The 26947-nt window shown below is 37.6% G+C and overlaps 1 protein-coding gene across 16 annotated transcripts in view; it reads left to right on the top strand.

The window, feature by feature from the left end:
• TBC1D5 (TBC1 domain family member 5) overlaps positions 1 to 25182 on the top strand; it is a 328685-nt gene extending 303503 nt beyond the window's left edge. For all 16 annotated transcript variants that reach the window (XM_068935353.1, XM_068935344.1, XM_068935349.1 and 13 more), the window contains 3 exons: positions 14686 to 14765; positions 15497 to 15673; positions 21957 to 25182. In XM_068935353.1, coding sequence (XP_068791454.1) covers positions 14686 to 14765; positions 15497 to 15673; positions 21957 to 22250 — 551 coding nt within the window. In that variant the 3' untranslated portion in view covers positions 22251 to 25182. The remainder of the gene's footprint in view (positions 1 to 14685; positions 14766 to 15496; positions 15674 to 21956) is intronic.
• The last annotated feature ends 1765 nt before the right edge of the window (positions 25183 to 26947 follow it).

Raw genomic sequence — 26947 nt, 5'->3', positions numbered from 1 at the left:
AGCTATCAATAAGTTAATTTTTAATCTGTCTAATGTCTGCCTTTTAAATTTGAAAAAATTTAAAATTTTTATTAAAAACTTTTTAGATGTCCAATTTTTAGATGGACATTTTAAAGAGTTTTTTCAGACTTTATTATTCAGTCAGTATTCTTTTTCCCGCATGAACTCTGTTATATTTGCAGGTCAGTTTTTAACAAAACACAGTAATAATTCTTGACTGTAAAAAGTGCATATCCAGTGACCGTTTGCCACAGAATTATATAATTGGTACAATAAAGTAGAATGTCAAGCAATTATGGAATATTCTCTTGCAATTTCCAGTGAAACAGTTTAGAATTTTTCAGGTTCTTTCAGTTGCAAGGGAGCATCCTTATGAGAATCAGGGACAATTACTTCGTGACAGAGGATTTCATGTATCAGAATTGTTCAAGTTGTTCAGAACTGATCAAAATAACCATTAAGTCACCTATTCCATTTTGAATCCCTAGTAATTTATGATCTATTTGTATCAAATCCAGTTAACTGAGATATATTTTTATGTGCTATCTCCAGGAAATAACTTTTTAAAATAAAATCTTAGTCAAAATTTTCCTCTCTGTCATATAACGAGATCACATTTCTTTACCAAAAATATTCTATTACCATAGCTTTCAGCGAATATCTGCTAATATCGCATTTTGTTTTCATGGAACATGAGGAAAAACCGGAGGGATAGAACAGCAGTTCCTATTTTGTTTATGTGTTCAAAAATGCTTTTATTCACTGTTCATCTACTTCCGTAGATTAACCACACAGTCAGGGTACCACACAGCAAAGACATAATTAACTGCTTGTAATATCGAGGGGTGTTACTATGGAAATGAAGGATGGTTCAGGAATATTACTGCTTAGCACTATGTGTAGAAAGCAAAAATAGGTTTTTGTTCATGAAAATGGAGGAAAGTCATTCTGTGATCTTGGTCTCCTTCTTAGGGCTGTGCATTAGATGAGCTTTAATTCTCCTCCCCCTCTCCCTTCAACCCTGGAGAATGTCTGCTAAGGTGGAATATCTTTTAATGCCTCCCAGAGCTAATGTTTAAATTGTATATGTAGAGCTGGCAAGGAAGAAGGCAGATTTTAGTTCTGTTACCACCCTTTTCCACAAGCTGGTCATAGCTTTCAAAAAAAAAAACTTTTTTTTCCTGTATTTCAATTTTCCCATCAATAAAATGAAGATACATCCAGTCTTGTAAGCCTGTCCTGCAGCTTTGTTCAGAATATGAATGCAGAGCATTACTTCAGTAGAAAAATTGGAGTAGCTATAGCTATTACTGCTCCAGCATTATCACAGATACATTTTCTTGATGTTTCTTTTTCACATATACTGGCCTTTTTCAGGAAATAATATTGTCCACGGTGCCTTTAGTAATATGGTAATGTTCTTTAGTATTTTTCTTTCCGTAAGGTACTTTTCTGTGCACCTCAAGGTTCAGTGATTCAGAAAGCTTTAAGATACTGGTTAAATATTACAATATTACACCCTGTCATAATGTTATTTACTTTTTGAGGAATTTTGATTGTTTCTTCCTGACTATATGGAAAGAAAAACACCAACCTATCAAATGCATTCAGAAGAATATTCTTCCTAGATATATGTGATTTCTGTCTGATGTCTTAGAGCAGATCATGAACAATTTGTCTAAGTGATCTGCAGCCAAACATCACTAAAAAGGTCCTGTAGTGCCTGCTGGAAGGCTCCTCTGTTCTCCTTCACGTTTGACGTGGAGCTGAGCATGATGTATTGGTTCAACGTGAAGTCAATGATGTGGAGGGTTTCAAAAAGCAAAGCTTTATTACGCCCCAGTCTCAGGGTATCACTGTGTGTTATTAAATGGCAGCTCATACGCCACCGGTTATAACGCTGCCATCTGACCCCTTCTGCTGTTCTCGTACCGTCAGGGTTTGGAGCCTGTCAGTGCCCTCCGGCAGGCTTCCAGCCCAGGCCTGAAGCGCAGCCTCTTAACGAAAACTGCATCAAAACTCCGGAGAAGTATCAATCCTCCATAGGCAAGTGCTAATAGGAGAGGTGGTGGAGGAAGTTTTTGAACTTGCCAGTTCTGTTCCAGAGGGAAAAGAGGTGAATTTTAAGATGTCATCTGTTTGTAAGAGACAGAAACCAATTCATCATCAGTGTTCTTAAGACGGAAGAAACTAACGCTTGTTTCCAGCAGAGACTTCTGTTTCGGACCCCCACGTAGTAAAAGTTTACCCAGTAATTAGACATGTAGTACAGGAAGTTGTTTTCATTAGAGGCAATTTAAAGAAACATGGGTTCAGTATTAACTTGGATATGTGGGTCTTTATATAGAAACTGCTCTTTTGTGGTGGGCAGTTTATCAGGTTATGAAAGTATAGAAACTAAGCTTTTCCGTGCTTGCTTTTGCTTAGGGCACTATGTAAATGCAGACAGGTTGCCTCCCCTGAGATGCAGAAGCAATTTAGCTGCTTTCTCACAGCATAGAGCCTCAGCTAATAAGCCCTGAGGACTCAAACCAGCTCGGCGAAGAGTTATCTCACGTGGTTCCGTAGAACACCTTAGAAATGTGTGCAAAGATACCCAATTACATAGAATAAACGTAAATCTGCCTGATTTTATTAACTTCATCTCCATATCAGCACTAGCAAACTTGAGCTGGCTACCAGAGAGACGTTCAGGTGGGTCTCTGTAATACGTTGCTCAAAATCCAGGTTTTTAAATGACTTACTATCTTGGAGGCAGCATCAAAAAAACCTCTCGACTCTGACCCACATCTAATATCCTTATGCTTAAGCATGCTGGCTGCAGCTGAGCAAAGCAAATAAATCCTCTGAGCTACCGGTGCAGAGGTGGTTGGGTTGTCCTTAAAATGCATTTTCTAATATGACTTCTACTATGTGTAATATGTTACTCTTTCCTTCATCAGTATTCAGGTACATCTCTGCCCTTCCACAAGTATATGCATTCTGGAGAGCAAAAAGGAAAGGTGAAGTTTTCATTCCCAGTTCTTCTAAATGCCGCTGACATTCTGCCACTGCAATCAACTGCCAACTCTAGGCTTTTATGTGTAGCCTGTAGATACTGCACATGTTTACAGGGTGCTGGGAAGTTATAGCTTCACACTGACAAAAAATAGAAGCTAATGTTTTACCTAACTAACTGGGTGATTTACTGTTCAAAGAGAGCTCTTTGGATGAGATCACAGGACGTGTCCCTGCCACAGTCATCGGGGAGTTTTGGCATTTGTAAGATTCACATTACGTTGCCTGACATCTCCCAGACAATCACTATTTGGAAGACTTATTCCGCATAGTTCAGAGCCACCTTTTCACTGTGATTATTGCAAACACAGTGAGCAAGGAAGGAAAAAGGTAAAAATACATGGTCAGAAACTTACAGGATAGAGATGCTAGTATAATTTTAGTGATTGTGTGAAAAAGCACCTTTAAAAGCTTAATTAGATAGGCTTATAAGACTTCATCCAATCCACTTATAGCAGTCAGTAGAATTATTACAGGGACGCATTTCATTATAAAGATCATTTGCAGTGAGGGAGAGTATAAAGTTGGCTTAATTGCTGGTTATTTAGAGGCTGATGTGTTGCCCAATATAGATCTGGATGCAGTAGTTGTAAAATGTGTGCAATGTGGTACTGAATTCTTGTTTTGTGTTTCATGTGATAAGATGAAAGGTTATGAAACTTTTGTATGGATAAAAATGAAATGGAAATTATTTTGCTGCCCTGGGTTGGAGTGAAATACCTTATCATTTACTGAGGTAATAAGTGCATTAAAGGAGTTTCCTTATGCTTGGGACATACATAATATAATCCATACTTTATAAACCCAGTGTGATTAGAAGTGCTGTAAGTAAAAAAAGGACACATCGAATGCAGTCCTGCGGGTTTAAGGGGATTGCTCCCTTGGTTAAGAGCAAAGATGTAAAATACTCTATAAAAATCCCATACAAATAAAGAACATCATTAACAAATTTACTGAACTAAATACAAAAATGGTTACCGTGAAACAAATATTTGTTGTATGGTTTGGGTTTCAGGCTCCTGCTTCTGTGCACGTGCTGTTTAGATATATGTAGGAACAATGGAAGTGTAAATTTGTTTCTGTGTCAACTGTGTTAAACCCAACAGTTCAACTGTGATAGGCATCTGTAAATCCTTTTACTCTGGTAGTCTTCATGAAGCAGAGAAGAAGATTAAAATATTAACGCTTCTACAAGTCCTCGTTACCTAAATTACCATCTTTTCTTGCAAGTTTTAGCAAATTTCTGTCACAGTGCTTACTTCCATCAGCCTGCTGCTTCCTTCCATTGGCGTAGTGAACATCTCCCTGCTGCTGATGGATGCTGACAGTCCACCTCTTCCTTCCCAGCATCTCCTAGGCATTGATTTATCTTCTGATCTCAGGTTTTGAGGAAAAAAAACCTTGCTAGAAGCTAAGCTTTGTCATGACTAAATTGTTAATTTCCCCATTATTTCCATAAAGATCTTTGGTATTCTTATGGCAGAACCTGACTGTAGCCACCGTTTTATTTTCTTCAAGATCTGCCCTTAATTTAACTCACTTTAATCATGTTGTGTAATACCAAGCAGATGAGCAAGGGTATGTGTGATGTGTTTCTTTCACTTGTGTAGCCTTTCATGTTCCCCCATCATGTTGAAATACATGTCATCAAATGGATAAGCCTTATGTAACTTCTTTTATTTTGAAATGTAAATTTGCTGGAGTAGCAAAATATATTAATTCCCACGAGTTGTAGTGGTTTATCTTCCTTCTTAAAGTCAAAAAGAGTTAAAAAAAGAGTCTACTTTAAATTTAAAGCAATGTTTGCGGCTTTATTACCAACTACATCATAAGATAAACTAGTGGTGTTGTCTCACGCGGATAGTTCACAAACTATAACTGAATACCCCATTTACTCTCTCTTTTAGCCTATACTTTCAACCAAAAGTAAAATGCATTCTCCTTTTCTCTCTCTCTTCTTTGTTCAGGAAGAACAATTTAAAATTTGTTTTTTTCCTTAAAATTACATTTTGACCCTTAATTTGAATGGCGTTTTTAGAATGCAGCAAAACACAGCGTAGATTAATGAATCTGCCCAGCACAGTGAAATGACACAAAAGGGAGGGTCTGGTTTACAGATCAGCAGATGTGTTTGCACTGTAAAAGCTCAGAGTTCCTTTCTTTGTGCCAGGAGTTAGACGTATATTAAGACTGAAACAGTAAATTAGCACAGATTTTATTTCCTAGTCCAGGTCTAGCTGTATTAGATGAATGGCATAGAGCTACTTGAACGGTGCTAGAGAATTCCTGTTTTGGCTAAAGATGACTGCAGTAGGTAGGTGGACCGAGTGACATTGAGAAGTCTCCATCTTCAGGACCGAGCAGCATCGTGACTCAAAACTATGCAGAGGTAGCAAACAGGAAATCAGTTAATTTATCAAATCTGAACAAGACACTGAAATGTGCAGGGAATAAAATTAAGGTAAACAAAGGAAAATAACTTTCCTTTTGCATGTATTTCTAATTATTTTCATTAATGGAGATGTAACTACATGACTTGAATTAATTTACTTTTTAGTTAGAATCTTGGCACAGATCCAGCACTCCTGTCAATAATCCATCCTAAGGATTTCTGAATAAGTGAAGCAAATAGGTCTCGGAGCTCACAATAACTCTTTTTTTTTTTTCAGTGTAAATCAATGTTTAGTGTAAATTAGTTTTTTCTACCAGACAGACTATTTGATGGGCAACTATTCATACTGTGGATATACTGTACTCTTCATTCATTCCTGACATCAAACTTCTCAAGAGCAATAAAATAGAAATTGCAATTTTCTTGCCCCAAATCCACATACACTCCATGAATGCCTAAAAAGCCTCTGATAGCACAACATTGATTTTAGGAGTTCTGCCCCGTCTCTTCACGGCATCTTTGACACTAATGCATTCTTCTGTTACAGAAAAGGCATAGGTGTAAAAGGTTAGAAAGAAAAGTTTGTGATGAAGAGAGAAAATACAGTTAATAGAATGAGATTCCTTAAATGAAGGAATAACCAAGGGACAATCATAATGTACTCAAAAACTTAGGAAAAAGATAAGTTATAGAAAAGGTGGGGATAATAAACACAAAAGAGTTGGAATGGTACATAGTGACATTTATAAATCACCCCCGCTCCTCCTTCCCTGCCTCCTCGAGATGGCAGTTCAAGCAGATCTCTTTGCTATAGCAACCACTGTCCCTATAGAGAACAGAAAAATCCCTATAGTTTTAATCAGGGTCCAGAATTTCCTGTTTACGCTACCTGAAAATTGAAAGTGCTTGCTTCAAACTGAGTACTCCTTCCTAATAAAGAGTAGTCTTTAGTAGCATTTAGCTGCTTCAGCCTTTCTTCCAGGCTAGCATAGCTGTGAGAAACGTATTACTCAATAAGGGATCAGCCACAGTAGTTGAGTTGGTAATACATATTGGGTGTATATGTTGTCTCCTATGCCAGTATTAATTGTCTTCATTTACATTCAGTTCACCTCAAATGAATCAAAAACTATCCAAGATTTAATTCGTGGGTATTCTGTTGATTTGAATTGGAAATAAGCTGCAGCATTCTTTTGAATGGCAACACAGTTTCAGCAGCTTCATAGCAAAGGAAAGTATGGGTATTTTTTAACTGAGAAATGCAAAGTAAATTTTTATATGCAATATGTTAACCAGTAATGGTCCGATATATTGCTATTTACTTAGGCAAAACTTGCACAAACTAAAACCAACACACACACCCCCCAATGCAAGTTATTCAGTTATGGTTATTGAATATCAATTATTCAGTCAGATAAATATTTAATTATTTCTAGTTTTGATGTATTTGATCAAAACTGTAGAGGTCGTCTGAGGTTCTGATCCACTGCGAGTCATTCATTGAAGGAGTTCTTTTGAGTCATGTAAGCACTCTTCCAACTTTCTGTGCCTTAAATCTGTATGAGGGCTTTAATTTAACTTTAGCGTCTGAGCATACATTCTGTGATTGTTAATTGTTAAAGAATAAAGTATGCAACTGTAGCCACTGATAATAAAATGTTTACAGTGGAAAAGAGGTCAAAATGCAGCAGGATGTACTTATTTCACACACATGAGTAGCCAGATGCGTAATGCTTGAACATCAGGCAAGTTTCTTCATACAGGTCAAACGCTAAAGCCGACTGGAATGAAATAATTAGTATGCTGAGTTTTTCAATAAGTCGTCACCGTAAGCAATTAGCCTGACAGAAAAATGGAAGCTAATAACAACAACAACACTATTTTTTGTACAAATAAGCAAAAATCTAAACAGTAAAAAATTAAAGGAAAATGCATGGTGATATATTCCAAAGTTTTTATGAACACAGCTTTGAGATAACATCATAATTGTCTAATGGAGAAAGTGACCTCGTGGAAAGCTTTAAAAATGACTTGCACAGTTTGCTGCCATTTATTCTATGTACGACACACATCATACAAAATGTCCTTTAAAACAAAAATGCTTTAAATGGAACTTCAGACATTTATGGATGTTTGGTTTCAAAACTCTCAATCTATCCAGGTTTTTATGCGGCATTTACCATAATGATGTTTGAGTAAATCATTCTGCTTGCAAAAGCAGAAAACTTCACATGTTAGAAACCTCCACACGATCTACAATGACTGCCTTTTACACAGCCATAGCAATTTTAAGGTGTAATGTCTACAATCTAGTGCAGTATGAAGGAAATGTTTAGACTGTAAGGAAGTGAAATAGTAAAGTTTTCCCTTCGGGTAGCTTGCTATTTCTTATGCCTATTAAGTTTGTCACCTATGCAAGACAAATTCTCGTTTGCTTGTCTCTTCACACCACAGTAATTTTTTTTATATCTAGAGAATGGAAACAGCAAGAGGAAAAGAACTATTCCGCAGAAGGCAAGGGAGAAAAGACTTGCTTTGAGCTTTCAGAAAAATTATTGCTTGGAAGTGCTCAGAGGTTGGTGGTCCTAGCAGGACTTGGTAGTCACAGGCAATGAGTTTTAGTAAGCAGGTGAAGGAATCTGTAGTGCATTAAAGGATAGCTGCTACACAGATGTCACTTGCCTTAATTATAATCATGACTGTACATTCACGTAAGGAGTGTGAGATAGTACAGTCTATCATCAGGGTCAAAATTTCACCGAGAAAGTTAGCTCTGCATACGAAGAGCATGCTCCATCACCTGCCAGGGGACGCACGGTGCCTCTGCCCTTTGATATTCTCTTTAGAGGCACAGGATGTCTGGGAATACACTCTTGCCCCAGTGCATCTTAGCACCGATAGGACCTAAGGTATATGTTAAGCAAGATTTGCTTATAGCGTGTCGATTATAGTTCATAGTTAGAATGGATCTTGCCTTTAAGTGAAGGATGGACAAGATGACCTCAAGGTCCCTTCCAACCTCATTTTCTCTAAGTTTTCTCTTAAGTTTCTCTAAGTTCTGTGCATTGCTATGAGTTGATAGTTGGTGACTTATTACCGTGTGTTTTTCTATAACAGAATAACTGGTGTCACAGGTATTACTGCACATTAAATATTGGTAAAGTGTTAGTGCTTTGCACATGACACACATATGTGAATCAGAAGTACATACTGTACAAATGCACAGTTTATGTTAAAATAAGTGTTTTTAAAGAATGTGTACTTCAGAAAGGATGTAGCACTTCACATTTTTAAGATTCTTAAATTCTTTAACGTTCAAACATTGCTAAGTGATGCTTTCAACATAATGCATGGTTGTCACAAAAAAAGATGGCATCCACAGTGAGATAGGTAGATGATATTTAGGCTACTTACTGGTATTGCCTTCCTCAGCACTAAAATCACAAACCCTTTAGTCTGAGAAGGAAATTTAACTTCTATCATTTGTATTTTTAATGCTGGAAAGAAGTATGGGTGGAGAATATGTTTTCCTGCTCAAAATCCAATCCAGTTCTATTAGCAATGAGTATTCTGAAAATAGAGGAAATTTGATTATCAGAAGCTAAATTCCCAATCCATGTTTTCTTATTTTCTAATGCCAGTAAAAAAGAAGTCTTGCTTTTACTAGTGTACTATACAGTAAATGTTGGAAGTGTTTTCTGTAAAGGCTGCCTTCCTAAAAAGGATCAGACAAAAGGTTTGGGATGTGTAACTATGTTGCTATGTGGCCTGAAACAGAGGGGTTGATGTCTGTAGGAAGCTTTTTTTGCTCTCCTCTTTTGGAAAGATGTAAACCTGAAGTACTAGAGGTTATCTCTCCTTACTGCTGATTGCCTTGGTAAGAAGAATGTACTTTTACATTCTGACTCTGAACTTTGTGCTCAATAACAGCAGGCAAGGATGAAAAAAGTAGATTTATCATGATTCTGGCACTGTTGACTGTTTACAAATCATTGATCGTGAGCTGGCACTGGAAAGGCAGCCGTCACAATAAAGCTTGCAGCTATTTCTAGTTAGCTTCTCTCAGCAGGTGTTGTCTTCCTGGAAAGACACTATTGGCTAGGTTAGAATATAAATCAGTAGGAGACAGATGTGCTGCAAAAAGGCAGTGGGGAAGCACAGGAGAAAACAAACCTAAGAGAACAAGGACTTAAAAGTTATTCTCAGGTACAGTTTCTTCCACGTGTACAGACGTGAGATGCCTGAGAAGACCTTGTCTCCTACAGACTAGTTTTCCCGCTAATGCCACTGCCTGTCTTCATTTAACACAGTTCTGATGGGTTTTTGTTGGTTTTTTTTTATTGAATGCCTGCAAAATTTTCAGTGAATCAGTTACTTGATTTAATAGGCAACTAAAATAATTAGGCTGAACATACCACTTTTTCAACATTCAAAGAGGAAATTTGACCTCTAATTGTAAAAGTTTTTACAGCCACTTTCCCTGGCTAAGGAAGTCAGCAGTGATTGTGCACATCATCATGCAATGTGTAGCCCTTCAGCCACCAAAGAGCATAAGCCTTCCCTAATTTTACTGCCACAAGCTGCTGTGGATAATTCTGCTCTTTCGTCTTTAGGCACAGAACGATGAGATATCTTCAAGAGTTTAAATTTTAGAAATTAAGTTAGGGAGAAGAAATAGAAATCTGGATTTTTTTTAAATAACTACTATTTCGGTGAATGTTTGTGTGAAGTTATATATAATTTGAGATAAGTGTAAGAGTGGGAAATGAAAAATACATTTCATATTAATGCATCAGCTATTTCAGCTAGCCTCTTGTTACCCAGATCAGTACATGATACCTTGTTTTCTGTGTTTTGTAGAAAAGAAGAACAAAAATGCAAGCATTTGCATATTATTCCTGTGTAGCTACAATTGGCTTTAAAGTATATCCAGGCCATCTATCACAGTATTAATCAGGAAATAGTTATTGATTAATTGGTCCAGTATCTGTCAAACTTAAGGGAATTTGCTCATTTGACAATGAGTTTCCAAACTTATTTCTAAACACTTATATAAAATTTGTCCATTAGCTTATGTGTCCTGGTTGTGGGCAGCCTCAGTAGTGGATAATGTAGCTGACTTCTGAAAAGAGTAACGGCTTTTATGGCTCTGGTGTTTCTGAAGAGTACAACTAAGGTTTGCCAGTTCATTTTGTGAAACTTATACATTTGTTTGTGCTGTGTTGAAACAAATCCAGAGCCATGTAACGTGTGTGGCTGGGATCTCCTGCATCTCACAGCAGTGCTCTGACAATCAGGGATGGGATGCAGAATTCACCCTTTGTCTTCCTCTGCGATGAACTTCACTGAAACAGAAATCTCTGGAAAGCATTTGGCATCAGCTAAATGAAATTTTGCTAAAAGAAAAAAACAAACAAATCTAGTCACAACTAGTTGAATTCAATGATACTTTAAGTTGGAATTTTGTAAGCTTTTGAATGACAAGAGCCATCTCAGTAAGTTTGATGCTTGTAGCATAGAATCAGAGTGAATTGGGTTTTGAATAATCTGAAAGCCACATAATCAATTTTGTTGATTCGTCATGTCAGTGTCTGTTTTACAGGCAGGAAGGTGTTCTCAGTTCCTACTCGATATCTGCATTATTTTTTTTCAAAAAGTTGTTTTTGTTGCTTTAAAAAGTTGTTGTTTATTGTTTTATGAAAAAATACTATTTTATGAAAAAGTATTAATTCAAACTGTGAGGTGTTATTATAAGCCATCAGATAAGGAAACCGCTAGGGAAAAAAATCAATATATGACCAATTTGTTCATACACATAAGTTTCTCAGAAAACATCGTAACATCTCTTGTGAAGGAAGAATAATTGGTACAACTGTTCAGTTAATATGAAGGTCCTTCAGCTGAGCAATATCATATCAGACGTACTACTTCCTTAGCACTCCTAACAGATCTAGTATTTTTGAAGTGTTTTCGGTTATAAAGGTACCTTTTGAGGTATGATAGAGTAACATAAGGCAAAGGCTTTTGTCTGCACTTGAGAGCTTAGTTTCCTTGTTCATCTCAGCGCTAAAACTGCCTGTCCTGCAAGGTGTCCCCGGGAGTGGGACGAGGCTCAGATGAAAGCCAGCCAGGTGAGGACTGCTGGGCCCCTGGCCCCAGCTATTCCCCGAAACGTGGCTGTGGAGGTGCGTACCAAGTCAGTTACCCTCCCTCCTCTTCCTCCTACCTCTGGTTCCAGCCCAAATGCATCGTCAAGGGTGGTCCTAACAGGAGGATGAGCCTGCAGAGGCACTCCTGCAAAATCAGGTGGTCTTTACCCTTTTTTCTAAGGAAAATTTTTTTTTCCTCTCTGTTCATTAGCCAGGGGAAAAGGAGAGTAAGCACTGATAAATTTGGGTTCCATACTTATCATTTACTTATCATATTTGATAGATAATAAATTGTGCATTCAAGGGGGATGAGGGTAGTAGATTGGCAGCGATTTACACTGCAAGGGAACACTTGGAAAAAGAAAAGTCCACTGAGAAAATCCATAGGGAAAAACTTTCATTCTCTATCCTTGTGCTACTGAAAGAAATTCCACTCTATGACCTTGCATCTCACCTATTACGTATTTGCAGGGGGAAAGTGGTTGATTATAGTGATTTGCATCTTGGCACATTTTCCTATGTTAAAAAGAAGGGTATTCCTTGAGTCTACAATTTTGTTTTAGAGCAAACTGAGTGAAGTTTTTTTTTTTCCAAAATACTTCTTAATCATTTGAACTGATTAAAAACAATAAGCAATATTTATCTAAGATGTGCCATACTGCACCTTAAAACAAACTGCAAATTCAAGCAATAACTTTAGAAGATCAACTTAGTTCATGATCAGAAAATCTTACTGTATTTCCAGTCTTTTCTCTCTTAATCTTTTTTTTCCCTGAGACTAGTGTTGAAATCTGTTGTTAATCTTGCTAAAGTAAATATGTGATGATACGAACATTTTAATTAATTTTTACTGCTAGCTAACTATCATAGCTCTGTTTATAAGTTGTTAGAAATTTCTCATTATACTGGCTATTCAAACACACTTACAGCTCTTTTATATAGAAACAATGTTTTCTTTTTCTTTCTTTTGAAGTACTGTCTTAAAATATACCTATAAAGAAGAGAAATAATAGTAGATTATTTCCACATCATATAGAATGACTTTCAGCTTTTGTACACTCTTTTTTTCCTGATATTTTAAATTTCCCACATTTGGTCTTTAATAGATGTGAGGTATGTTTTGAGTTATTTTCTTGCTCCATCTGCTTAGTCGCTATGCAAAGCTGAGCTTTTAATGCATACTTTTAATATCTGTGGGGATCATATAAATTTTTTTAATGCTGAGAAATGGAAAAGACGGTAGAATTCAGTGACTCAGGTTTTGATTAAACATTATTTACCTGCCCCGGAAGACTTGGACTTTGGACTTCTGATGTTCAAAGTTCTGAACCTTTCAAAAGTAGAAAATAATGCACTGGTTGTTAAACAATAGAAGTCAAGATTTAAAGTAGCAGTTTTGTAAATAACACATTTTAAAACTTGCCAGCAAATACTATTATCTTTTATTAAACAAATTGAGAGATAGACAATTAAGATGTAAAATGTAAAAAAAAAAAACACTGGTGAATTAACTTTGCTTTCTGTCAATTCATACAGTTACGTATGTAAGTGCTAAGTAATGTAAACTTGGATCTTCTTGTTCAGATAGGCTGCCAGCGCAAAGCTGAGGTATCCTACCCCCACTGTTGCCCTTAACCTTGATTACATCCTTTCCTGAGCTCTTATCTTCTGCTTCCTTTTCTGGCTCTGACCTCTTTTATTCACTTCTTTAGTCTTGGATCTTCTCCCCTCCTTGCCCTTTCTGCATTTATACCAACTAAATTTTCTCGCCCATCCATAATTTCAAACTTCTGTCTTTATACGTAAGTTTTAAATCCACATTTCTCCTTGTAATCTGTCTTCTCCTTCTCCAGCCTCCTTCATCTCATGCTTTTGCATTTATTCTGTAAACACAAAACTTAAGCCAAATTGCTCAATATTTTTCCTTGAAACCTGATGTTATGTCAAAGTTGTCAGCAGCATCATATTCATCTTTGTCAGCATAACCTGTAACAATGTTTTTTGCTCTGCACTGGTTTGGTCCGACAACAGGTAGGATATGTTTAAAAACAAACAAAACCAACATGTGTGGATTAAAGATACAAAGCTCCAGTTGTTTAGCACCTGCGACACTGGATTCAGGCCAGCAAAGCATTGTTCCCAAGTGAATGTCACTGAAGTATTTGTACTTAGCTCTATGCATGTAAGACAGGAGTGGCACAAAAGCATGTCCTTTCATCCTCAGTTGACAGATTCCATCTCAGTCTGTAAAGGAGTTGCTGAGAATCGCTGCTGTTTCTCAGAGAACTGAGGAGGAAGGGAGGAGTTAGGAGCCTGGGGAACGACCTAATGTGGCTTAAAAGAGTCTGCAGAGCTATCTGAGCTATGGGCTAGTTTGGCCTACAGCTTTGCCTGGAATTTTCACAAAATGATGTGTCACAGGTCCATCTCTGATGTGTTAGCCAGCCTCCAGCCCTGACCCCAGCAAGCACCATATACCAGCATACCGAAGTGTGGTCCTGCAGGACAGCTCCATAGGTATGGAAGACAGGTCTTCTAAAGTGCCAGTACTATACTACTCTTTCTGTCAGAGGTGAGGTTTTGCTCAGCCCTGGGTCTTTTACTTAATATAACGGGTCAGATAAGGAACGGCACTTTCAGTCTTTTTATATAAAACAAGAGCATCTGCAGAGGCCACAGGATCTGGACTAAAATTACTGCACTCCTACCTTAACCCATCCCAAGAGCTCAGCAGATTCCTGTAAACGTTCTTGAGAGCTTCCGAAGCATTCATGGAATCAAACATGTATGCAACTCTGTGAGCTGTAGAGGCCAAACTGTCTTCTAGGGACCAACAGAGCAAGAGTCCATTGGTACATTCAGGCAATAGAAGTCCAGCAGCAGCATGGCATTATTGTAGGAGTCTTGACAGCAGTGACAGGCTTTGACTGACCTAATCCACACAACTAGTGAAGTTGTCAGTGTCTAGGCTGATGTGTGAAAATGTGTTAGCAAGTCACAGAGTTTGGTTCTGAGAACATAAGTCCACTGTAAGTTGGCAGTACATTGGAGATTATTCAGGAGATTTCTCTTTTTTGGATGTTGCAGGAAATATTCAGGAAGTTATATTACAAGAACACTTGGAAAAAGAAGATGAAATTCTGGTTTCCCTGGCTGGTTTGAAGCAGGTATAACTGTTGATTAACTTAACCTTCTTGTATCCCACAGTGCTATTAATCCTTTCTCTTTTTTCTCCTTTTTTATTCTTTTTTTTATGCTACTGTTTTGTCTTCTGTTGTAGCTGTTTTACGAATACTAATGTATCAGGCATTGCGGAGTACTTTTATTTAGAAGGTGAAACTAAGCTGCAAGGAGTTCAAATGACTTGCACATTTACTCCCTGAAAAGTTGTGGCAATATCAAAGAGCTGAGGTAGTGCATTTCCAAGTTCTGGGCTTTAACCACACCATCATTTTTCTTAATGCAAAATGTGCATACTAAGCATGTAATACATGCTTCTGACCACATTATGTAAATGTAATAACACTTGAATGTCATTCAGTGAAAAGAAATTGCTATAAACTTAAAATGAGAATGCTACTGAGTTGAGCCTTGAAATACATTTAGTCAGGAACTATGTGATGTGTTAAATCTACAAGTGTGAGGTAGGGAATAATCTTAGCAGTTTTGTTCTTTTTAACTTTCTTGGATACTTGTTTTCCAAAATCTGATACGATCACATTTCACTGACATTTATATCTTTAACTAATGCAGGTAACAACATTGACTTGCTTCCTATCTCTTCAAAGCAAACATTATGGAAAAATGATGTGTGAAAGCATTCTGCACTGAGCTTCAGAAAATTTAGAATTCTTCCAAGTTTCTAACTTACATTCTTTGCCCTCCCGTTCAACAACAGATCAAGGATATTCTGAAAGGTTCCTTGCGTTTCAACCAGAGCCAACTGGAAGCTGAAGAAAATGAGCAAATCACGATAGCAGATGACCACTACTGTTCCAACAGTCAGAACAAGGGGACAAGTGATGTCCTGAAGGGATCTGTTATGACAAAGCAACAGTTCATCCCAGGACGTCAGGTAAGATACAAATATCTCCAACAGGCCTTTGGTGGGATTAGTCTTATGTTTTTGAAGACTTCCTTTAGTGTGTCCAGACATTTTCATGGAAATACACCAGTTCCAGCACACCTCTCCTGTAAAAGAAGCAGGGTTCAGTCAGAAGCACAATTTATTTCTTGCTAAGCGGTGGTTTGAACTGTAAGCGCTCAGACTCCCACCAGAAACCCAGGGCGCTCGTGCATGTAGAGCTGTGCTTAAAAGTTTCTCTCTAACTACTGTCCTGCTCCCACTGATTTTGTTAGTGCAAGCTTATGCTCCACACACAGGTAGTTAAGTTGAAGTGTTACACAGTTTGGAGGGGAGGGTCTTTTTTTCAGTCATTGAATGCTTCTTAGCAAGTCAGTTTCATATAAAAAGATGTAAAAACTGGAGGTAAATGTTCCCGTGTCAGCTGATTTATTCTCATTGTCTGTCCTCTAGAATTCCATTATGTAACAGCTGATGATCTGCATTGCAGTGTATCCATGTTAAGTGCCAAAAAGGAAATAGCTCGGAGGTTACTTTTACCTTCTGCTCCATTTCCTTGGTAGGAGTTCTTTGTATTGACTTTCTCCTTGACTCAGTAAACACAGTTTTTGCATACAAAACTTAACGGTTACAGGATAAGTTCACACACAAAGAGGGTTTTTTCCTTCATGTTAAAAGGTATGCATAGGTGGTACCTCTCTGTCTAAGACTTAGTCTAATTCAGATGTGATCTTAAAAACAAATAACTTTTCAATATGCACATTTCTATATAATTCTCAGTATTAATGTTCTGAAGTTAAGTCTGCACTGTCAATACTAACGCTCACACATGTGAACCAGTGGCAACACTATCACCTCGGTCTAACTGAGTTTGCAATCAGTTTTCTCTTAACAAGTTTACCTAGAAAATAGAAGAAATATTTTTTCATTTTCGAATAGTGACGTAGATTGTTTTGATTTATTGTGCACAATCCCCCTGAGTTAGAATATTTTGTGTTAAAAATCATATTGCAATTGTATTTTAATTCGTTATTTTACATATTAATGGTAGGTTCAGAGAGAACAATTTCACTATAACGTAGTTCCTCTTTTAGTTTTTGTCATTACAGTCAGGAGTTTCTGCCATATTAAAGGCATAGGTTAAACACTGCTGGTAGCATATCGGAGTGCTCATATAATGGCTTCCTGTTTTTGCCTTTTATTTCCCTGCGTTTTACACAAAAGTGTCTTTTGCTTTCGCACTGAAATGGCAAATAGTACTTTTTTGGCAATTTTAACTTGTATTTATTATAGAAACTGGAAAATGTAATGTAATATGAAACAACAACCTGATGAATTAGTGTGTGCAAACCTTACTCGTGCTGAAGAAGGCCTTACTCACATGTGTGTCACTAAGCAGCAGGGCTGAGGCATTGCACGTGGAGTATTCGGAGCGGACCAGGTGAGGCACACCTCCGTGCCTGTGCAGATTTCTTTCCAGTGGAAATTTGGGTGGGGAGGTGATGTGTAATGAGGTCTCACCCCAGAGAGGAGTCAGATTATACATCCAGAGGAGGATTTGTGGGTCCCACAATTTAGATGTTGTTCCCTGTGAGACTGCTTGTGAGGGAACTGTGAACGATGTGAGTGAAGGCTGTAGGATCTGAGCTAGCAGAGCACTTAATGAGGCTTCAGCGCTATGTGGTTTATGTTTGCAGATACAGTACACTCATACTGATTAGCCTTCTCTAATCTTATCTTCTGGAAGTTCCAATTATGATAATGAGCAACAGCCTATTACAGAGAGAAAAATAAAAGATTAGGTTTAGAACTGCACGTTGGGAGGAAGCAGCATTGCAGTCCAGGAGGAGGGTTAGCATCCCGCCACTCTGCGCCGTGTCTGAACCCAGCCAGTTGGACTGCAGCATTTAAAATAAAAAGAGAACAGCTTTTGACAACACCTTGCAATAAAAAGGAAGATAAAATTGCTAAATTTAGTAGGCTGTGAAGTGAGACTGTTAATTGTTGGGAGAGGGGCAATTTCCACCAAATTGGACCACAGCGCAACCTTTTATTCTAATGAGGAAGATGGGTTGTAGGTCAAGCCTCTAGGTCAAGTGAGGAGGCTCTTCCAAGAGCTGCAGGCTTAAAAATCTCTAGCCATTTCTAGCTCATTTAATATATTTCTTACTAAACAAATTTTACCATATTTACGTTTTTTGTGACTTTGGAAATGTGTGTAATTTTGTTTCATATGACTTACTTTGTAGAAATTCTACTCTGGCGCAATTATAGGTATATTTCTAGGACTGCTGGAAAAGTTACAGGTGTTTTACTCTGGTGTAATCGAAATTGAAATCTGGTCTTTTTTTCTTGATTGTTATATAAGTACAAGGTATTTATCATCTTTCATTTATTTTAAAAGTGTTCTTCCTCTTTTTTCATCTCAATGTCCTTTCTGAGAAAGTAGGGATAAAGATACAGTGCTTATTTGGAAAGATGAGAACTAAAAATGCGAAAAACAAGAAAAAGGCTCAAAGGAGTACAGCATTTGTTAGAATGTTTGTCTTTAGTCGCAGTGCACAGTTGACAAACAGAAGGCTTCTGTTGCTAAATAACGAATGATAATTAACACGTTATCTTGCCTTTATGTTGATTCAAAGAAGGAGGCAAAATGAGCTGCTGTTCTTCTAAGCTTACTTGAATTGTATTCTTATGGTGCGTTTTAACTCACAGTATGAAGGCAATTGGAATAAGCCTGGTAGTAGTAGCTGATATTCATCAGGAAAAAATGTTTGGAGAAGCCATATGGCAACGGGCGTAAGGTTGTTAACTTTCAAAGCTACTGGAAGTATAATTCTGTCATTTTTCATTTATTCAGTAGTGGCAGCAGATGGGAGAAAACATGGTTCACGTCAGCATGAGTTTCCTGAAACAGAAAAGGGCAGAACAAGAAGGGTGAGGTATTTTACCTCTGGAAATGTCACTACCAAAATACCAGTGTATTCTAGGCGTAGGCAAACATTTGCAGCAAGCCCTTTGATATCATTTTGGAATCCATATATATTCTTTGCTGCTTTTCTGATACTTCGGTGAGATATAGTTGTTCTTAATCAATAGCCAAAAAACATGGGTGGAACAAAAAACAGTGTTTCAAAGCACAACGCTAATGGAAAGAAATTGGGGTGAGTGGTTTTTTTTGCTTTCCTCTTATTAGAGGGCAGGAATTTTTTAACTATGCAAGTGCACATTTTTTGAAGCAGACTGTGGGCTCTTGCTGGGGTTCACTGCCAGAAGGCATTCAACCTGTTAGCCGTCCTTGGCCATGCCAGCGGGGAAGACACCAACCACACAGGGAGAGGCTGCCGCTAGGTAACACATTTGTCGCCCTGTGAAAGGTGAAGCCCTCTCGGATATGAGGGTTGTGAGTGCTGAAACAGTGAGATCCTAGTAGCTTGGAATAATAAAGTGTATAGTTTTGCAAAAGACAACTGCAATGTGTTCATCGAGAGCTTTTAAACAGAAGTGTGAAAAGAAGCCAGGTGAATTATGTCAATGGTTGTTGCTTAAAGGAACTGGATTCCTGTTGCACAGAGGAAAAAAAAGCAGGGAAATTTTGAAGGGGCATTTAGAGCTCCCAGCAGAGCTTCACTGGCCGCGTCTTGTCCACAAAATCAGTCAGCCGCCTGCTAGCACCGTGCTGGAGCAGAGCCGTGGTTGCACGCTGCCTGCATCTTCTGGCTCCTGGAGGTGGCAGCTGATGAGCTGGCAGCTAATGAGGACAGTAGTTCAAATAGATCAGATGAAAGCAAAATGCTAATTAACAATGAATGATGTCTTAGATCAGAAGTGCTTAAATAGTGAAGTATCTCTCCTGGTAGGGAAAATCTGTTTGGTTTTAACTTCACGGTAAGTAATTAAAATTGTTTATTCACTTTTGAACTACTCGGTAGTTGTCATTTGAGCTACGCTGGCTCTGTACAGTACAGGAAGATTGAGTTTAGCATTCAATACTGGACAGTTGTTGATATTTTTAAAAGTAATCTGCTAGGTTACGTTTACATGAATTCTATAAAGTCTTTTGAGGAAAATAAGTAAGTGTTGAAGAATAACAGTCTTTTGAGGAAAATAAGTAAGTGCTGAGGAATAACAGATGTAAAATTGGTATCAGTCTGACAGCTGTCTCATACTGGGAGCATTTAAAATTGTAACCAGTGCTCTGGACTTCAGATACTTCCCTGGGAATGAGGAAGTATTAGAATGGGTTATTTACAAAAGACGATAATAGTCATTATTTTATTTAGGCACCATATAAATAACATGAAAAAACATTTTTATAAATGTTATAAAGAGGATATTTTAAAAATTACTGCAGTGGAAATATCTGAATCCCCATTCATAAGAATTTTTAAGTAAGCAAGTCACAATTCTGTATTTGAATGTGTTTTCACATTCAGGTGATATTTATCTTGTTTGTGGCTTTTAACAATTTGAAACAACTGTGTAAATAATAACCAAAAACTTATATCTCTCTACTACAGTTTGTTCTTATGACTGGTGGGTTTTGCTCCCTAAGCAGCTCTACAAACCCCTTTCAAGAATACTCTGCTCTGTAATTAGTAATCTGGGGAATGGAAAATGGCTTTCAGATGTAATAATAAATGTGGTAAAAAGTTTTGCTGGAGGCCATGGACAGCTTAAATCCAAGTTGGGCTTGCAGGCGCTCTTGATATGAAATTCTGTTTAAAGTGATTGCCAGAGAAGGAGACTCGGAGACAAAATCAAGTAATAGCATCTGAGGCTGAAATTTTTAGATTCGGTTTTAAGAGCAGGTTTGAAACTAGCCTTAGCTCAAGTGTTTCTATCTTTGCCTCCATAGTATATCTGAAGCTGTACTAGGTGACTGCTTTGATTAATTTATGCAAAAATCTGGCATATATTTGGCACAACTGATTGCAGGGTAACCTTCAATAGATTAAATCTTCTTTCCCAAATAACCAGAAACTCTCACGGCAGTAGTGCCATGAATTCTAAAGATGAATAACAAGAGCAGGGTATGATTTTTTTTCTCATTAATGGTAGAACTTTGTTCATAACAGAGTACCTGTGATGACCTCCATAATTTTATATACTGTGCTGTGGGACTAACTTTATCTCACTCAGACTCTTCCCGTTCTTCTTTTTTGCTAATGCTCCCTTTTCTCTCTGACTAATACTTCCTATCTCTCTTTTACTCCGAAGTGAATTTATGTTTTTTTGTTTGGTGAAAGAGTCAGAACTGAAGGGCTTGTATTTGACACACATGTTGACGGACACATTTCTCCAGCTGCCCCTCAACAACTTCTCCCTTTTCTCAGTCTTGCGTTAGTGTGATCAAATATATTGGTTTCAGCAGTGCTGGACAGGAGATAAATCCATCTCTTGCAGAAGAAAATAGAAGTTGTTTTCCATTCGGGTTGCTAATAGGCTGCCAGTTTTGTCAGCAAAAGAGAATTCCCACTCTGCTTAATTAGGAGGCAGTCCTGCCTCCTAATTATATTTTGTTCTTTATGTTGAAAAACTGGGCTTCTCCGGAATACAGCTAGTCTAAATATAAGATTCCCAGTTCACAGAGAATTTGTTGCCATTTTGACATGTGCTTTTTATTCCACTTCTGGAGTCTCAGGAGCAGAGACATTCCTGGGGTCCAACCAGGCAGAGCAGGGGGTTCCTGGAATCTAGTTTTCTGGTGGAGTTAAGAAGTGCTTAGCCCCTCACCCCACAGCACTGAGTCAGGAAGCCCGGGGAGCACTGATCTCCTGAATGCAAGTCGTTGAGCCAGATGTATGTGTAGCTCAGACTCCACAGATCAGAGTTTTATTAGGAAATTTTATATCAAGCCATTCTCCAGAAGAGCTGCAAAGTGCCATTCTACATGTAAAAGAGCAAAAATTTCTGTAATACTGCTTAGTGAATGGCCATAGAAAAGTAATAACAGTCTGAATATAACACCATAACGGGTGTATTAGATGCCTAGCCACCGTGATCACTACATGGAAGTACTATGATAATGAAATGAGACTCCTATCTCCAGAATGTACGTTTGAAGTGTTAGCTTGTATACTTTTGTAAATAACAAATAAATTATTTCATCTGAAGTTAATACTTTATTGTATACTTCTTGATTTGGGCTGTGCTACTTTTAGATAATGATTATTCCTGTATGCCATGCCCAGAGTTACTGGTGTGTGTCATAAACCTTCTTAAATGGTAAAAGTGGTACTAACTAAGCCCTTTCTGTACTGTTATCTTGCAGACTACAACTGACTCAAGCACTAGTGAAAGTAAGAGTGCTGATGACTATATTCTGATTTCCAAAGAAGAGGAAGGAAATAGAAACACTGCCCAAGAGCCAACGCAGTCCCTTCCGACACACAAGGAGGCACCGGTGAAGCAGGAAGCTCCATCTCGTTCTTCTTTGATATTCTCTGATCCGCTGATGGGCTCCATTTCAGCCTCCTCCAGTAATCTGAGCTCCAGCCCTGACGATGACAGTAGTAATAACAGTAAAGATTCTGATTTTACTATTGTCAGCCCCCTGGACCTCTAAAGAAACAGGTGGGGACAGATTGTGAGGTCAGTTGTTACACCTCAGCTCAGATTGCTTTGATTCCAGGGGCTGGATGATTCTTTGGATTAGAAGGACAGGCAGTAGATAAAGGTAACCCACTTCAGTTCCCAACAGCCTGGATTAAAAATAAATTAATTAATAAATTTGGTTGCAACTCATCAAAAGAATGCATACCTTTTAATGTCTGCCTTAAGTAAAAATCCAGTAAAACCCAGTTCTAATATACAGTTATAATTAGTTATAGAATTACCTTAGGAGCTTGATTACTGTAGAACTGTCGCTTTCCTGGTACATAGAATAGTATATGCTGAGTGCTATAATGAATTAGGAAATATATAGATACTTGGCATCAGACCTGAGGTGGCAAAGACGAGCCAGATTTAATAACTTCCTTTTGCAACATATGCCAGACTGGGTTTTCTGAGGGGGAAAGGGTACTCTCTCTGCAGAGACTATGCTTAGCAAAATAGGGCATGTATATCAGAAAGATTAAAAGCATCATCCTGACACCAGGCTTATTCTCGGTTGAGGACTCCTAGTTTCTTCAGTTTCATCCGCCAGTAACTTGAGGTGTGTTAGAGGCACAGGTCTGTGTGCCATTTTTAATTGTTCCTCAACACTGTGTTAAAGTAGCATCTGTTACAAATTCCTTGAGGATGGGGACCTAGACAACAGAGCCTAATTTCCCTTTGCCTACTCTTTTCTCCCATCAGAAGTTTCAGTGTACCTCTTCTCCTCATTATGTCTGACTACTTTTACTCTCCCTGACATGAATTAATTTTGGCCTTTACTGAGATTATTATGATTAAAACAGTAGGTGCAAGGGAAATTACAGTATCTGATAGTGTAGACCTGAGCCAGTTGAACTAAAACTAGCTTGAGTATGATAACTTACCAGGGAAGGGTGCAAAGAGATATGAAATATTCATAATTAAAAGCACTTTATGTCTCATTACTATTATCTATAGATTCTGTTTACAAACATGCCTGTATGATGTCTACATTTCTAGTCAAAAAAAAAGATAACGGTGCAGCAACGTTAACCAACAAAGTTTCTGCTGAACTCTGTAACTTGTTCTTCTATGGAAAAGTATATTTCTTTCCCATCAAGTACATAGTACATCTAGTAAAATTTTTTTAAGTAGATAAGATTTTTTCTGTACTCACTGATCCCTTTAAACTCTTTGGAATTCACAAAAAGAAGTTAGTGTTAAATGGAAACCTGTTCTTTCTGGACCTACATAGAACTATCCATATAAAAGAATGCTATAAAGTTACTCTATTTATAACAACAGCAAAAAAAAAAACTGTATTATTTAATTTTAAGCTACATATACAGTACACCATGCAATAACTTTGTAATTGCATGGCAAAGCTTATGTTAATAGGCAATTAATAAATGGTAGTTATTTGCTGATTAGTCTGTAATTGTACATGGAGTTAAGTAGAGTGTTTCAAGATGAGGTGACATGTAGTTTGCTGGTCTTAAATTTTACAAGGTCTGAGTGTCAGTGACTGAAATGAAAAAATAATTGTCCTGTAATTACATAGTAGCTGCCATATCCTTATATATTGAAAAGCCACCATGTAATTCTTCTGAGATGATATGTGCCTTGTAAAATGATAAAATACTAGAATGTTATGAGCAGGCATAGCATCATACATCTGTGTGACAGGCTGATATGAACAGTCAGATGACTGTTTATTTAGATGAAAGATATTAAATGCATAACATTTTGGAGAGGTGTTTATTTTGGTTTAGTTTTAAGCTTGATGGAAGATCAGTTCAGAATTCAACATGCGTGTCTGTCTTCAGGTTTATTTTATTTCCCTGAGCTTGCATGAATGCCAGGAGATTAAATCAGTGGCTGCTGATTTATTTAGGTCTTTCAAGCTTTTCTAGCCTTCAACCCATTCAGCAAGGCTTGTGCCACCTCAACAACAGTCTGTTCAAGAGCTACCTGTGGAAAGAGGGAAGAAATATTAGGGAGACAGAGGGAAAAGCAAAGTTTTATGTTCTGTGATACATAAGCCTTCCAAGATTCCAGTACTTTAGCAGGAGAAAATGTTTTTACTTTTTTATTTTTTTAAGAATCATTTTTTCAATTTTTGTTCTGGTCTTTTGTTTCAGGGATCACATTGTAATTTTCTTGAGCAGTCTCATTGCCAATAAAAGTGTGATTTATACAGTTCTTTTATTTTTGTAAGTTAGTTATATCTTTAATATTGCATATTTTAAAGCAGTGCTAAAAGTATAAAAAATTGTGGAGTGTCTAACAAGTTTTCACTAATCAGTGAATACCAATGAGCTGAATGCCCGTGATGCCATGGAATATGATAAAATCCCCAGGAGAAGAGAGATGATTATACGGATGAGATTAGAGTGAATTGCAATAGATGAATCCACTTTGGTTACACCATGTCCTTCCACATCTCGAATAAATATTCTCTGATACTTGATCATACTGGGAAGTTAGTTAAAATTTTATATAGTCATTAAGCCAGAAACCTATGAGTTAGACAGAATGTCAGATCATCACCCTGTCTTGCCTTATGGTAGGAATATACCGAGAAAGAAATTGTCATTTAAAATGCAAGATTATTCTTTATCTTCAAAGATGGCCTGCTCATAATGTTCATGGATAAGAATATCCAGATAGAAAATTATATGCATTGGAAATTACTGATGAAAACTAAAATGGGATAAGATATGTATCTGAGACTGTTGGACTGGATCTCACATCTGTAATTTATGATTGTTTCAGATCTCTTGCATGTCATGTCAGTTGTATGTACTGCAGAAAGGCAGTGTCATGTTTTGACTGGGTATTCATTTAGTCGTGGAACTTTGTATCTTTACTCTGGAAGAACATCTAGCCCGCTTTATTAAAGAAAGAATTAACAAATCTTCTGGGCTGTGCTTGTGCTGTTTTCTTAAAGAGGGGGGAATTTTTTTTGACTGGAACATTAGAAGTCTGATTTCTCAAAACAGAGATGCTTAAAAACTTGAAAGCATCCCATAGCACAGAGATTATTATTATCTTAATCAGATTTTATGTATTTGATCCAGGATATCAAATCTGTTGTTATTATTCTCACTAAAACAACACAGAACATTTCCTGTCTTTACCATATCTATTGTATCTGAAAATAACAAGCTAAAATTTAAAGAGGTATAACTACCCTGCAGTCTCCTTAAACCTGGTATAGTTACATCATCTTGTCCTGATCACAATCCCAGTATCTTTGCAATACTTTTCTAATTCTCAATACTTTGTTTCATATTCTTGAACATTTTCTGTGCATATTCTCCTTACTGAGGCAGCTATTAAAAAGATCAAATTTCATATTTAAGGGCTGTGGTGCGCTTGTGCCTGGCAGTTACAACAGCAGCTGTTCAAATATGGACACCGCAATGTTAACTGGAAGAGATTTCCAGGTTCTGGGTGTCAGCCCTTGAGTAACACTTTTGCTTTTGTGATGCATGTATTGGTCGTGAGTAAAAGTCTGTTATGGTTTATTAGCCTTGGAAGGGTTCAGTTTCATAAAATGAACTTCATTTGGCTACAGGATCGTAATCACGCTGTCTCGTAATCTGTACTGTTCTTTGAAGAACACTTATCCACAGTTTCTGCATTAGTATTTCCTGTGTCACTGAACCTGCTAGCTAGCTTCAGTAGCTAGCTAAATTTAGAGGTGAAAGAGCATGAAAGAAGGTCATCAGAGAAAAAGCGACTTGAAATGTGCACATAGCCAATTTGTTTGCCTGCTGCTTGCAATATATTTAACCACTAAAAAGGTGCAAGAGGCTTTAGATATGTAGGAGGACTTATGCAAGAGCTAGGCGTTAAGTGCCTAACCCTAGAAACAGAAGATGAACAGGAAGGGATGCAGCATGACTCAAATATGAATTCTTTAGGGCAGGAACCACCTTTTCATCTGAGTTTGTCCAGAGTTTCTAGAGGTTATCAAAATCCAGATAATAATGAATAATATACTCATTATTTCACCTGGTCTTGGCTTTGCAAACAGCTAACTTCTAGCTAGTTATAATCCATGATATAACTCAGCTGACAGCAAAAGTGTCACATCAGAGAAGAATTTGGTCCCACACTACTGAAATAATAAGTGCAATTGAAAAGCAGTAGTTTAAATTGGTTAATTAAACAAAAAACAGGACAACAATGTTCCGGGGGGGGGGGGGGGGGGAAGCTGCATTTACTTCCAGACAAACATAAAACATAAAAAGTATTTTCTAAAATGTGCCTCATGTAGTATTTGTGGGCCTTGTTTGACTGTGCCAGGTAAGTTTCTGCAAGCCTGTCTTGTCTTTTAACTTGCAAAATTCTAGCTGATGTTTAGGTGCAGGAAGGATTGAAAGTATCAGCTGCTAAGGAAAGACACCGAAGTTTCACTTTCTGTGAAGGGTAAGAATTTGAACCTTCAAGTCCCGCTTTTTTAACACTTTTACTGTCTTTCATGGTGACAACATGAAAAACCCTGTAAGCGTTATCAAAACAGCGATGGGAGCTCTGCTACTCTGCCTGCAGTCACAGGGCTAGCTTTGAGCTGAGCGAGTTTTCACAGCGTGCCTTTCACTGCGCGTCTCAAGGACTGTGGCAAGATTAGGTTCTTTCTGAATTTTTAAGTGGTATAGAGAAGCATTCAAAGATGCT

Source organism: Struthio camelus, chromosome 2, assembly GCF_040807025.1.
Source record: "Struthio camelus isolate bStrCam1 chromosome 2, bStrCam1.hap1, whole genome shotgun sequence".
Classification (NCBI taxonomy): Eukaryota; Metazoa; Chordata; class Aves; order Struthioniformes; family Struthionidae; genus Struthio; species Struthio camelus.
The sequence above is the reverse complement of the archived record's forward strand: the minus strand, read 5'-3'. Positions and strand labels throughout refer to the sequence as shown.